General features: G+C 38.6%; 1 protein-coding gene across 12 annotated transcripts in view; it reads left to right on the plus strand.

The window, feature by feature from the left end:
- The window catches only part of LOC135198774 (transcriptional activator cubitus interruptus-like), a 605,738-nt gene that overhangs the window by 565,573 nt on the left and 24,524 nt on the right, over positions 1–15,641 (plus strand). For 11 of the 12 annotated variants that reach the window (XM_064226692.1, XM_064226701.1, XM_064226696.1 and 8 more), the window contains 3 exons: positions 11,237–11,422; positions 12,004–12,272; positions 12,499–12,726. In XM_064226692.1, coding sequence (XP_064082762.1) covers positions 11,237–11,422; positions 12,004–12,272; positions 12,499–12,726 — 683 coding nt within the window. The remainder of the gene's footprint in view (positions 1–11,236; positions 11,423–12,003; positions 12,273–12,498; positions 12,727–15,641) is intronic. The other variant, XM_064226699.1, reaches the window with a different exon arrangement.

The raw sequence follows: 15,641 nt of genomic DNA on the forward strand, positions 1-15,641 counted from the left end.
TGTTATCTCTCGGTTAAGCGCTCTCTGGCGATTTTTTGGAGCTGAATCAAGTCTCGTGGCTTACTTGTACATTCTGGCTAACACGGCTCCGGTCGGAGAACGAACACGTATGCAAATATCATAATTAATGTTCGTTAGGCTTCTAATTTGCATGACTAGACTGGTTTTTATTTAATCTCCCCTTCATAATTGTATTTAAATTTAGGGTTCATGCTGAGTATCTCATCTCCAGATTTGATATGTTTTTGCTCATCATTATTTTAGGTGGGATTAATTTGATCTGATTAAATTTAACCTGGCATTTACGTTGAAGTTTTTTCTGTATACCAATTTGATGGTTAATTTTTAATATTATGACAGATATATATTTTTCTTTAAATTAATTTTCATATTATGACAGATACACATTTCTTGAAAAGTGTCATTTTAAGAAAAATATGGCTTTATAGTTCCACTTGTCACTTACCAAACGTCATATCAAATGTTTGGAAAATTTTGGGAAAATATCAGACATTATAGAATATATATATGACACAGACCATCTCCCACTAACATTTTAGGGCAAATAATGTCTAGAAAATATGAAAATCAGAAATAATAATTGGATTTAGCGGTGAATAATCGCAAACTGTATGCATTTCTGGAATTGTTCTCACAGTTATCGGTTATCGAAAATGACAGCAGTTGTAGGACGGTGAAATATTGTACGAATCGCAAAAAAAAAAAAAAAAAAAAAATCGCTTAAAAGCAAAACGTGTTCACATTCCCAACAACCAGAATTTAAGCCTTATTATGCAAATTAAGGTAAATAACCATTGAATTCTTTTTTTAAGGAAATGAAGAAAACAACGCGTATGCAAATTAAGCCAGATGAGGGTTTGGAAGAAAACACGAATTAATCGCTATATCCCTTTATTTGTAATTGACCCATCATCAACTCATCTGATGATGTATTCATCGCATCTCTTTCTCTACCAAGGGGGGTAATTCATTCTCTCTCTCTCTCTCTCTCTCTCTCTCTCTCTCTCTCTCTCTCTCTCTCTCTCTCTCTCTGCTGCAGCAGCATCCTAAAAGCATCGTCTCAGATCGAGGGGCATCATGGGAGATGACAACGCCGGAATGATGTACGCGATGGTCTGGAGGAAATATATTTTATAGGTATCACATATTCCAGTCGCGGAGGCTTGATTGATCGGGAGCCTCTTGCATTCTGATCGCGGATACCAATCTTATATGATCGGCTTCTCAGGCGATTTGCCTTTCCTTCGCTGCTGCTGCTCCTCTCTCTCTCTCTCTCTCTCTCTCTCTCTCTCTCTCTCTCTCTCTCTCTCTCTCTCAATGAGAATAATGTTCTACATCATGTTCATAAATTTTACGTCATCCTTATCTCAATGATACTCTTACCTAAGGTATTGACAGATCAAAGCAACTCACTTGTATTTTTCTGTTATGGCGGTAAATACGATAAGAATTTGTGTCATTTGTGTCATGCACAGGGCTAAGAAAGGGAAAGGCTTTAGACGTTATTTATTATAGAATATTCATCACTGAACAGGGGCTATCAAATTTTACTCTGATACTGCTTTAAATTTAAAAAGCACAAGATATAAAGCGAGGCAATTTTATAAAGTTGTTTAATAAAATTGGTAAAGTATATATAATGTATATATATGTGTAGGTATACGTATGTCTATATATATGTGTGTGTGTGTTTAGAATCTAATGGTAATTTTTTTTTTACCAGATACATATGTTTAATATATACATATATATATATATATATATATATATATATATATTATATTGTATATATATATGTGTGTGTGTGTGTGTGTATGTGTGTGTGTGTATATATATTCGTATGTATGTGTTTTATGCACCATGTTATATGATTGTATTTTCTTTTAATGTGTTTATTTTCAGTACGCTTCTCTGCCTCTCATTTGATGACCACTTCTCCAGTTTCTCTCTTTGAAATCTTATCTTTATATTCTGAGAGCCTTTAGTAGCATCTCTTGCGTGACTTGACAGGACTCTTCCAAATCTACCATTTTGTTACTTCATAATTGCAGGGTGTCATGCCAATTATAAACATCAGTGCTCTTGTCTTCAGGGAAGATGTCAAGTTTGCTACTGTCGTTTTCAGAACCTTATTCCTTAATTCACGAAAAAAAATCCTGACAGTTAATCATTCGTCATTAAGGAAAGTATTAGACCAATAAAGAACAAAGTAATCTTTGGCAGTGTTTGGGGGTAACGCCCCCTAGGAATAGCTATTCTTTCTGAGCCGGCTTATAATAAAACAGCGGCATTTAATGAGAGTCACCTCTCGACGTTTTGCAAGTCCTTATTTGGATATGGCCGTCATCGAGTTATCCTATTTAGGACCAGTATACCCTCATTACCGTAATTCTGCCATACACCAACAATGTATTAGTAATTCCAGGCCATTGCTTCTATCTACACAGATGCATTTATTTTCATGACGTAATTCTGCCATACACCAGCAATTTATAGTAATTCCTGGCCATTGCTTCTACCTACACAGACTTATTTATTGCCATGACGTAATTCTGCCATACACCAGCAATTTATTAGTAATTCCTGGCCATTGCTTCTATCTACACAGATGCATTTATTTTCATGACGTAATTCTGGCATACACCAACAATTTATTAGTGATTCCGGGCTATTGCCTCTATCTACACAGACGCATTTACTGTCATGACGTCACTCAGACACCGCACTTAATATCATCAGCCTGATGGCCCCGCGCAATAAAAGACTCGGACATCACCGTAACCTGGCTCCGCCGTTGTTTGGAAGAGTAAAGATTCGAGTTTTATGGGTTATGGGTTAGAGAAGGTTAATCCCTCTTTATGGGTTATGGGTTAGGCGAGGAGACATGGGCTTGATTCGAAGCTGAGGGGTATAAGGCTATACGCCGCGGGGGTGCCGCACTTAATGATCGGTGTGTGCAATTGATATGCAATAGGCGATCTCTTATCAAGATGTCGAATCGCTTTTGATTTGCGGTGATCGCACAGTGAGGTCTGTTGTTGCCGAGCGGACGGGCCGGTGTAGCACAGAGAGAGAGAGAGAGAGAGAGAGAGGAGAGAGAAGAGAGAGAGATGCAAAGTTTTCATTATTCACAATCGTGCATACATTTAAAAAAAGATTTCTTGGGACAGCTAAAATGAAAAAGTCAACCATTCTCTATTTCCTTACCACAGAAAGTTCAAATAAATTCTACCGGAGAGAGAGAGAGAGAGAGAGAGAGAGAGAGAGAGAGAGAGAGAGAGAGAGAGAGAGAGAGAGAGAGAGAGAGAGAGAGAGAGAGAGAGAGAAGATAATTTTTATATCTTCCATATTCAGAGCCTTGCGCTTTTCCTCATGAATTTTATGGAGAGAATGGAAGATACGACCCCAAGTGAGCTCTTTAAAAGGTCGACCTCTCTCTCTTTTTTTTTAGTTTCCTTTCTTTTTTTAGTTTAACTCTCACCATCGGGAATTTTTAGTTTCCTTTCTCTCTAGTTTAAACTGTCACCATCGGGAATTTTTAGTTTCCTTTCTCTTTAGTTTAACTCTCGACATCGGGAATTTTTAGTTTGCTCACGCTTTAGTTTAACTCTCACCATCGGGAATTTTTAGTTTCCTTTCTCTTTAGTTTAACTCTCGACATCGGGAATTTTTAGTTTGCTCACTCTTTAGTTTAACTCTCACCATCGGGAATTTTTAGTTTCCTTTCTCTTTAGTTTAACTCTCACCATCGGGAATTTTTAGTTTCCTTTCTCTTTAGTTTAACTCTCGACATCGGGAAATTCTATCGTTTATTTGCGGTTCCGTGCAATATAGAAATATGTCGCGTAGCCCCGTCCATTATGGTCGCCGTCCTGCTCCGGAATCCAGAGACCGAATGCCACCGTCATCATTAGCTCCTTGCTCCGCCGCTTCCTTCCAGTCAGAATTTCTTTTCCATCATCTCCTTCATCGTCTGTCCTCGGCGGAAACATGCGAGCAATGCCTTGATTATCATTACTGCCGCAGTGCCATCACCATCATCATTTTCGTCCCCATTGTCATCATCATCATCAGTAGAGGCGGCTGCATTAACTGCGTGTGTAACAGTGAATAGATGGTTTATGCATTTCGCTGAGCTAGTAATGGTTTGGGCTGATGAGAGAGAGAGAGAGAGAGAGAGAGAGAGCTTGTAATGGTTTGGGCTGATGAGAGAGAGAGAGAGAGAGAGAGAGAGAGAGATAGTAATGGTTTGCGCTTATGAGAGAGAGAGAGAGAGAGAGAGAGAGAGAGAGAGAGAGAGAGAGAGAGAGAGAATAGCTATCCTAAATCGCTGGTTACAGAGGGGAAAGGTTCCCGGAAGCAGTTGTGATGCAGGTTAAAAGGGAAATTAAAATTTTATTTTGAGAAATTATTTATTTCATACTTAGCTAATACTTACAGCGCTTGTACTTAATTGTGTTTGTGTGTGTACCAAAAGGATTGAGTATACTTGCAAAATGAGTAAATAAGTGGGTTAGTGAATTAAAAAAAAAATAAATCGCGAGCACACAGACACACGTAAATATATGCAACTGGCAATACAGTTGAGTTAGAAACAATAATTGCCAGCACGCATGCGCGCATAGATACATTGTATATATGTATGTATATATATGAATATATATAATTATATGTGTTATATATATATGTAGTGTATTATTATATATATATATATATATATATATATATATATATATATTATATATACACACACATATATACAATGTAACTGTGCGCGCATGTACTGGTTTTTTTTTTTATTCACTAACCCAAATATTTACTCATTTTATGTTTATATATATATATATATGTTTATAGATATTATATATATGTGGTGTATATATATATATATATCTATATATATATATATATATATGTGGTGTATATATATATAATATATATATAGATATATATATATATATATATATATATATATATATATCCGGGAGTAATCTTTACAACCGAAAGTTCAGCGGTGAACATTATCTCAGGGGCTTTTATTTATGTTAATGCGATGCCTTTTCTAACGACCTATTACAAATGCATCTCAAGTAGAGACCGCATCGCTTGAGTCCATGTTCTCTCTCTCTCGGCTCACCGGAGAGTGACTTCTTTTTTCTTTTTAGTTTTTTTTTCTTTTTTTTTCGTTGGTATGTTTATTCTGTATGAAAAATATCCAGTGCACAAACGGGCTGCATTGCTGTCTCTCTCTTTGTTTGTTTACGTTTTCCGAGGCTGCACCGACCTTCGTGTTTGTTATAAGGTTTGTTGGGTAACGTCGTGTTTGTTCATTTATTTTTTTTAATAAGTGAGCTCTCTTCTCTTACTCCTTAATGAACACGACATTCTTTGGAAGCTTGTATTTCAAGTCAGTGGCCTGTAGGACTTGTTCAGTATGAATAGGCTTCATCTTCTTAATATAATAATAATAATAATAATAATCATAATAATAATAATAATAATAATAATAATAATAATAATAATAATAATAATATGTGTAACCTAAGAAAGTTTGTGATATCAGTTGTGTTTAGTTTAAATGTTCAAAATACTTTTACAATTTGTTGCAGTTGTTGAGAGAAATCTTCCTTTAGATCTGTTTGAGAAGTCCATAACAAAAAAAAAAAATATATATATATATATAAACCATCTTTTTACTGAACCTCCGTTATCAGTCTCCGTCTTCTATCCTCGTTATCCACACTCCTAATAGTGCCTTAGAGGTTTTCCTCCTGTCACACCTTTAAACTCTTTTTACTCAATTGTCCTTTAAGTGCAGAATGGCCTCATAGGTCCCAGAGCTTGGCCTTTGGCCAGAATTTGATAATCCTTTCTGTTTAAATAAACCAAATGGAAGTTTACTATTAAATATTCTTACAGTCAATGTTGAGCTTATAACACTCAAAGTTAAGTTTAACAGCTCGCCTAAGGCTGGCACGAAGGATTAGATAGATACCTTTACGTGGGTAGGAACCAATTGGTTGCTTAGCAACGGGACCTACAGCTTATTGTGGGATTCGAACCACATCGAGAAATGAATTTCTATCACCAGAAAGAAATTCCTCTTGATTCCTTGTTGGCAGAGCGGGGAATCGACTTGGACCCTGAGATCGGTAGTCGAGCACGTAGCCGACTCGTCCAACGAGGAACTAGAACGAAGCTCATTAGAGAAGTAAGGGGACCCCTTCTCTTCGTCTCCTGATTATCCTCTTACTTTCCATCTCCTCCTCCTCCTCCTCCTCCTCGTTCCCTTCCCACGGAGGAACGTACACCGAAGCAGGGTTCTGTCCTATCACCCGCTAGCATCTTAGTGGAGTTTATGCTGGTTGTCTACACGACTCTGTCCACCCAACCTTGATGAATTTGTTACTATGACAGTCAGCCCCGCGCTATCTCATGCAACTATCTATGGTGCTGGTTTTGCCTTCTCAAAACTCAGCCTTCCCTTGCTTGTCATATTCCTCTTCCTCGTCATTTTTTCCTTTTTCTTTTACGTACTTATATCGTCCCTTTGTTTTGTGTTTTTCCCATCGGCTTAATGGAAGTTTTTCTTTCTTTCCCTACGGTTTACGGTTTTAGAATTAGGATTATCAGGTTTTCTTTCATGATTCTTGCCACGGATTTACTACATCATGTGCGATTTTCTTTATTACTCTTTTTTTTTTCAACCCTTCCCTTTATCTCACACCCATTTATTTCTGTTATCACATTTTTCTATTAGCTCTTGGAACGCCCAATGCGATATTATTCAATTCAATTTTCCTCCGTAAAACAGAAAAAAAAATCAAGTTACTTCATAATTGTACTGCATCCGTCTTCCCTCCTTAACGATGGTCTTTCAGTATGTCAGGCTGATTATTCCCCCGCTTGAATTCTTGATGGACCGTTACTCTGCTGTTTAAGAGTCCTCGCCTTCGCTTTATGCCTTCATAATATCAACTTGATATTTTCATTGCATTTTGCTCGCTGATTGCTACCTCCTTGTGCGTTTGCGCGCCGCCCATTTGTGGGCTTTATTTCATTTTATTGCATTGGGACGTGGGAGCCTCTCTTCGTATTTCTTTTATCTTTTGCTGCTTCAGTTCTTTTGATAAGCTGAATTACCTCTGTCGTTCCTTTCGTCTTTTTGATATTGAAGGATGAAGGTCATAATTGGAAACAGAGAGAGAGAGAGAGAGAGAGGAGACAAAAGCTGCACGTTTTCCGTTCGTAAGTCATTTCCATATAGGTCCTGGTTCAGTCTAGATCACACACTCTTCCGTCATGTTATCTCTTAGTGCACGTCCTTCTGTCACGTTGCGACCACCTGTCACGCATGCGCTCATTTTTCTTGCTCACTTTTTACCCACCCACCCCTCACCCCACCGATTACCCCTTGCGATTTTATCTCTCTCTCTCTCTCTCTCTCTCTCTCTCTCTTGATGTTGTTTTGGTCATATGTTGTTGTCCCTTTTGTTGCTCTGCTCAGGTTGCTAATTTGCATCCAAGTCCTGCCGTGAGCTTATTAGTTTGCACTTTTGGCAGGTCGTCTCGAGAGACGGCTGTCATGCGATCTTGACAGATCGCAGAGGAAGTATGGTGGTATTTACTGATGACATGGCGTCTGTGGCCATGGTACAGTAGTTGGGACCCCATTATAGTACATATAAAAACTCAGTATTTTCACTAATGATGTTCGTGTGTATGTGCCTACAGTTTCACATGATTGCTGCGAAATAAGTGTCTTCGCTTTAAGATGCTCCTTTTTCTTGGTACTGTTTTTGCCACGACTGACACTGCTGCATGCTAGCCGCTGCTTGCTGCTGCTGCTGCTGCTGCTATCACCAACAACAGTCCTCTTTATCTGCCTGTTGAAGGCAGTTCCCAATTAACTCCTTTTCCGCCTCCATTTCAAACTTCGCAGCTTCCTGGGCTAATTGCCGAATCCGCTCTTTAACCACCCTCAACTAGCAATTACGAGTCTCCCCTTTTATTGGATAATGAGCTTAAGTGCATCAAGTGACAAGGCTGATATTGCGAGATGTCTTCATTATTAATAAGTTGGTCATTACCACTTTTTTTCCTTTTTTTTCTTCTTCTTCTTCAAGATCCCGGCGTCCAAGATGAAGACACCCTTTAATCTTTGCTTTTACAAATCAAGTCTTCAGACATTCCCGCTTGATTATATTCAAACTTATATTTTGACTGTCATTAAATTCTATCGTTTATACTTTTTAATGCGTGTAACTTCAACACAGAAGATTCCTTGTAATGTCGATAAACTCAGTCTTGTGCGTAGCCTCTACTTTTGTCTGCGCTGATAGATAACAAGCCACTTTTGGGACCTCCTGCCCTGCGCGCCTCTTCTCACTGGGCTCCAGAGGGCCTTGCAGATAGATGCCAAGTCATCCCCTCCATTAATTCATTATTGAAAACCTTGGAAGCAAACCCGTCCGTCCACTTAAAAGCATCAGCCAGGCGACGTCGACATTCATGAGTCAAATCTTCCTCGCGTGGAAGCACCCGACGAAGGCCTGTGTTAAAAGTCTTCTTCTTCTTCGTCGACGACGTCGTCGTCTGATATCGAGGGTTTCATTCTCGCGGGCTAATCTTCCGCGCCGGTCTCGAAAACAGCTTGTGACAACGGCAGTGACACCGGAGATACAAGATTCGAGTGTTTGCAAATGAATGCAGACAAATTCATGATATCCAGTGACAGTGTATTATCATTATCATGACTTGTGGGCTGAAGATGACTCCTAACCGGTTGTGTGTGTGTGTGTGTGTGTGTGTGTGAGCGCGCGTTGTCCCCAACTCCCTCCCTCTCTCTTAGCTGTCACCTCCCATCACGATAACAATAATAATTGTGTTGTTGGGTCTAAATGGCAGCAAATATAATTTTCTGGTGGCTAGTTTTGCAAATAATTCAGCCGGAGGAGGAACACCAGCATGCTTGGAGGATGGAGGAGCAATGGAATAGGGTGGAACAGGAGACGAGTAAGAAGAGAAAGAGGGAAGGGAAAGTGAGAGATGTGGAGTATTCGTATTCAGTAATCGATGACCAAGAGGAACAGATGAAATAAGAAAATTGAAATTGATTTTTTTTTTCTCGATGAAATCTTCAAGCATGTACGAAAATGGATTTTAAAAACCATGCTGATTCTAACTACGCAAGAGAAGAGTAAAAATAAAAAAGAAAAAAAAACCGGCGTAAGCTATGAGCGGTAAGAGGGTTCCGAAGAGGACCGGAGGAGATTTGGAGCGAATCCTGATTAAAGTGTTAAGCTGAACATTTCTCTAACATTCCGCCCGGGGCCCATTATGGAATGGGTCAGATAAGCAGACTATATAATTCGAGTGTATAATTATCCCGAAGTGTGATGTGACGTATCTATACTCGGGGATTATAGAGCGGCCTTGTTTGATGGGGGGATAATAATTATCTGCCTGGATAATGATCCAGGCTGGATAATCGCTCTGTTTGAAGATTATACAGGCGAATGCGACGAAGATTGAAATAGCGATAATAGTTGCTGCAACCATATGGTGCAAAAGGGTAATGAGGAACGCCGTGATAATTAGTGTTGCGAAGATCGCAATGGTAGGTCCGAAGGCAGAAAGAAAGAATGCCTTTGTTGCCGAGCAAAAGTCTTCCAAGTGATCGTTACAGAAAGCGAACACTGCCCGGTGGTGCTGTGCTGAGAGATCCTCATATATTATCCCTTCTGAGTGTTCGCTACTTCGTAGGTATAAGATGCTGTGATAACAACATGAATTAAAAGATACTCATAGTAGAAAGAGTCTTAAGATTAAGAAACAAATCCACAGTTATGTAGCTGTAAAAATATTATTTTTTAAATTAAACTGTAAAGAGAGCTTTCGAGAATCTCTAAAGATTTATTTTTAAACACATTTGTACAGCTACATATCTGTCATTTTTTTCTCTAATAGTAATAATAATAATAATAATGTAGCTGTGTGGTAATTCTGTTGATGAGTTAGAAATAATTCCAAGGTTTGTTGCTGTCAGTGTTAAAGTACAAATCTTGATTGGTTCTACTTCATTATATAATTGACATTGTCCCAAAATGAGGGATTTAAAAATCGATATCTAAATCTTTATGTTCATTCAACTGAGGGATTACGATAATGAATAGCAGTGTCTTTTTTAACGAAACCGGGACGTGTTTTCGTATAAGCGATGTTTCCAAGGACATTTGATGATGCGACTTGACTTTCTGATCGAACGCCCGGAAGTGTTTAGTCGGCATCGTATTGATGTGCAGTTCTCTATATTGACCTTCTTATATGTACGTACAAACATAGGATTCATTTTTACCTCTTGTCACTCCTAAGACTGATTTCCTCTTGCTTTCACCTGTTTATCTCATCAATCAAATATTTGAGCTTGATGGTACGGCGTAAGATGTCTGTTACAAAAGTAGAGAAAGGTTCAATCCATATACATCATATATTTCATTTGCATTTAAGCATTATATACATAATTTATTTCATTCACATTTAAGTCCTTTATATATCTTCATTCAGTATCATTATCATTATAGACATCATTTGACATGAAAAATTCAGCTCAATAAGAGTTGGGTATATTAAGAGAGATATCTAACACTCATACGCGTGTTATAATTTCAAGTAGCTGGACAAGCAAAAAACAGTTTAAGTATTCTTTTATTATGATAGTTTGATGTGTTGACATTTTCATCCTAGAAGGACCACTCAAAGGATCCTTTTTGGAGTTAGGCGGTGAGTTATTCATAATGAATGACTTGCTTGTTGTAAGTAATTAGCTTCTGGTTGCAGAATGTTTATATTCATTTATTACTTTTTTTTCAGTTTTTACTTTTAATATGGTATTGATGTTAATGTACGTATTATTATTATTATTATTATTATTATTATTATTATTATTATTATTATTATTATTATTATTATTATTATTATTATTGTTCAGAAGAAGAAGAAGAAGAATCCTATTCATATGAAACAAACCTACAGGGACCATTGAAATTTAAGCTCCCAAACAATTTGGTTTTCATTACATAGAAATAAAGGTAAAAGAAAATACAGAAAGAAGAGATTAACTGGTAAGAAAAATACACATCAACAAATCAATCATTATTCCGATCAAACTTTCAAAATTTCAGTTGCCTGACGTATCTCCTTTTATTGTTCCCAGGGTCCCGGTTAACGTCTCCCCGGCCGAGCCTCCGTCAGAGTCGCAAAAGGGCCCTCTCCTCCTCCCCTTACAGCGACTCCTTCGACATCAACTCGATGATCCGCTTCAGTCCGAATTCCCTCGTCTCCATCATGAATGGGTCGAGGTCGTCCTCCGCCAGCGGTTCTTACGGACACTTGTCGGCTGGTAAGCAGTTCCTCTAGGTCTTGGAAGTAATAGAAATACTACATGTCTAGAAAGCGCTAGTCATCTAAATTGCTATTACAGTTATTTAAGTATATCAAGAACAGAACCGCTAAATTGTTGTAGTTACTTTTATTTAAGTATATCACTCTTACCTAATTAACAAAACATACATTTTAGTATATCAAGAACATTTACCTTATTAACAAAAACATACATTAAAGTATATCAAGAACATTTACCTTATTAACAAAAACATACATTAAAGTATATCAAGAACATTTACCTTATTAACAAAAACACACATTAAAGTATATCAAGAACATTTACCTAATTAACAAAAGCGTAGACGTCATTACCGACGCATATTGACCTGACTTTGAAGTAGGTAGTGATTTTAAATTAATTTGTATTTACATAAAAATAACGCTGCCGCATTCAGCTTATGCACTTTGTGAGTTTTATTGCACAGTCATTGAAGAATATTACAAAAATGAAAGAGTGAAGCCAGTGATGGAAAACATAAACTAGAAAAACAAACTTGGAAGTTCTAGGTGGATGAAGCCTCGTCATTTCTCTTTCAGATTATTTCATGAATGACTTGACCTTTCCAGGAGCGATCTCCCCCGCCTTAGGGATGCACCCGGGGGTGGGGGCGGCCACCCACTTGCAACAACTGCAAGCGCACCTCATGAGGGGGGCCTCCCTCCCTGGCTCTCCCTTCCTAGCGCCCTCTCCTCTGTTACAGCACTCCCCCTCCACCCTTACAACTCACCAGAGCCTTTTTTCACTGTCTTCCCAACCCACCCTACCCCCCCTTCCAGCCAAGGCAGAGGTATGGCAGCCACAACTGGTAAGCGAATCTTAGATTTGTACTTTTCCTTTGTTTGTGTTATTATTGAATGTTAATTTGAATGTGAATTGCTGTCATTTATTCATGAATCTCGTCGTCATAGTAATTTTTCTCTTCTCTCTTGGTATCAGATAGATTTGGCTTGTAATGGAAAGAAATCTATTTTCAGTCATTAAATGGAAACGATAACTCAAAAGCCGCCTCTCCTTCTTATCATGTATCACAGGGCGAAAAGAAGGAGGAACCAGCCATTTCAAGTACAATGGAGGAGGACAAGAACGGTGCCAAGGTCAAGAAGGAGGCATCGAGTACGACCTCAGGGGCGTGTTCGGTGAGCGCAGCGGCTCGTGGGGACGACGACGGACTCAAGGAGGAGCCTCCGGACTTCATCGAAACCCATTGCCACTGGAAAGAGTGCAATAAGGACTTCAATACTCAGGACGATTTGGTCAAGGTGAGGCTGCGGTTGGTTTTTGTCGTCACTTAGGGATTTTCTTTTCTCCTCCTTTTCCTCCATTGTTTCTTCTTCTTCTTCTTCTTCTTCTTCTTCTTCTTCTTCTTCTTCTTCTTCTTCTTCATTTGATGATCGGGGAGAGAACTTGTATTTGGTATCAATTTATGTCCCCTCCAGGCAGAGAATATGATTTAGACAAGAGACGTGCATGAGACCAACGCATTAACAATTCGTAAACGCCTTGTGGTTAATATTTACTTTCCTTCTTTTTATTTTTTTCAATGAAGATTCAAAAACTGGTTGGATAGCAGTCAGTCGTACTGACAAAAAAAAAATCAGTGCAAATTTGATAATTACCTCAGTAAACTTATTGGACCATTTGCACGGAAACTCAGCGTCTTGTTGAAGTGAAGGATACAAAAAAATTATGTATCAAAATTGTAATTACATGAATTAAATGTCATGTTGGAATTATCGTATTATAAATTTTGTGTATGTCTACTTCAAAGTTAAACTATAACTAACGATAAATGTCGAATTTGAAGAGATAAAAGAAGACTTTTTTTTTCAATCATTTTTATTTTTTTAAATATTAGTAAGTCTAGTTTCATATTTCATTATATTTCACGAGGTTTGGTTCTTTTTGTTTTTGTCTAGTGTTAATGAAGTCACAGACCATTGTATTCAGTCGTTCGTAGTTCAATAAACAAAGGAAATTGCCTGGTGATAGAAGAAACACCCCTCCCCCCGCCAATCTCTCTCTCTCTCTCTCTCTCTCTCTCTCTCTCTCTCTCTCTCTCTCTCGTCGAAGTGATGCATGACACTGGAAATTGTCATCAGACTAAGAGTAATGACAGGTTTTTCAAAGTGAAAAAACGGAATCGGTTTCCCGAATGACTTGTGTTTTATGTTATTTTAAAACTCACGACGCGAATGACGACGGGAAATTAAAAAGAAATAAAAATAGACTTCGTAAATACGTTGAGGTATGACCAGTTCAAACGCTGTTGTTTTTATAAATGCATAGTTGCATTCGTCTACGACCAATTTAATAGTTGAATTTGAATTGATGCTTTCAACTTTATTTTTCAGCCACCAGCCATAAACGAAATATATATCCGATTTCCCTTATGGTCTATGTGGAATTGAGTTCATCCCTTTTAGGTTTAATATTACTTTGGCGAGTATTTTTTAATCCTTAAGACCCGAATCCGCTTTAAGATAAAACTCCTAGTTAAACTTAACAGTTGTCAGCAAAAGGTATAAATTCGTGAAAAATCTCGATACATTTAATTTCCTATGTTCGACATGAGGCAGTCGAACATTAACCTCCGAAGGTTCTGGAAAACAAGCCAAGATGTAGGCTTCCTTTTCGAACTGCAGATAATATCCCCGACGAAGATCGCGAGGGAGCCAGAGAGCGAGCGGCTGCGGCGAGAGCGAACCATAGTATGTATTTTGCCGTTCTGCCGTTGATTCATTGCCATTGCAAGCGGAGATGACGGGTTTTATCTTTAGTTGCAACGTGATTCATGGCTCTTCTTGGGTGTAATTAAGGCATAAATAAAGAATGTTCCGTGATTTATGACGCCCAGTAACCAATTTTGAGAATCAGGAATGCGGTTTTGCTAATAGCTATGCGCTTCGATACCCGCTCATTTGAAAGTTCGTTGTCAATGTGATTAAGTGATTTATCGGAAGGCAGGAATCTGTGCAGCGACCTGTTTGTGCTTGCCAGGGATTCCGAGGTTCAATTCAGAGCGTAATCAATATTGGGTGTTTTTCTTGAGCGCCTTTTTGAAATTGAGTGTTTTTTATGTTTGTTCAAATGGAGGGGCTTTTTTTTTTTCTTTTTTTTTCTAGGTAAAAGGGTAATACGCGGCAATTTCATGGCCCGGTAAACAAACATCCATTTCCGATATGGATCGCTTGAGAAGAAAACCTAATTACAGTGGGTTAAAAAGCACCATTATAATTTACCCGGCAGAGGAGACATATATACATACCACCCGCCCCATATTCCCTCCTCCACCCCCTCCCCCTCCCGACCTCACAGCTAATGAATATCCGTGGCAGGAGCCAAAGCGACTTTGGGGACTCTTCACACTGACGCAAAAAGGCAGTGAGCCAAGGTTTTGTGGGTGACACTCTATGCAGATTCGGGCGACAGTGAAAGATCCATTGTTTGTGTAAACAACGGCGAGCTTGTTTACTTCCCCCTTCTGTGAGCTCTCTCTCTCTCTCTCTCTCTCGCGGTTCGAGACTAAAGGGGCTCCTCCTCCTCCTCCTAACTTAATGTCTCTACGTTTTCCTTACGTTGGCCATCTTTTTTATCGGCATTCTTTCGAAAGGGGGAAAAACGTGTAAATTATGGAAGCAGGAAAATGTTTTTGTTGTTTTAGGGTTTTTTTTTTAAGGTCTCCCATTGTAAATGACTTCATTTGTTTAGTTCCCCCTTGCGGTTTTGTTGTCCGGCGTTTTCACGGAGGCTGACAGTCAGTTGTCTTTGTCCCTCTCTCCCCTTTCAGCTGATGCTATCTGGCGATGATTCATTCTCTTCGTAAATTTCTTCTTCTTCTTTTTTCTTTTTTATTGATGGAGAAGCCCTGATAATGTTAACAATACTCTGTACGAATTCGTCACTGAGAAAAATCCCTAATTGGGTTTGCTTATTCTCTCTCTCTCTCTCTCTCTCTCTCTCTCTCTCTCTCTCTCTCTCTCTCTCGTCTTCCAGGCGAGCATGTATCATGATCAGATAGGAATCTTATGAGGAACTGAGCACAACGTTGATGCATAACTCTCATGAAGGGCCGGGTAGCTATCGAGGTCTATCTTTTTGTGTTACAATTGGCCCTTGCGGTATGTGGTATATATTAATGAACAAGGATATCGTACCTAAACCTATCTTTTGCTGT

The sequence above is a fragment of the Macrobrachium nipponense genome, chromosome 22 (genome assembly GCF_015104395.2).
Source record: "Macrobrachium nipponense isolate FS-2020 chromosome 22, ASM1510439v2, whole genome shotgun sequence".
In the NCBI taxonomy this organism is placed as follows: Eukaryota; Metazoa; Arthropoda; class Malacostraca; order Decapoda; family Palaemonidae; genus Macrobrachium; species Macrobrachium nipponense.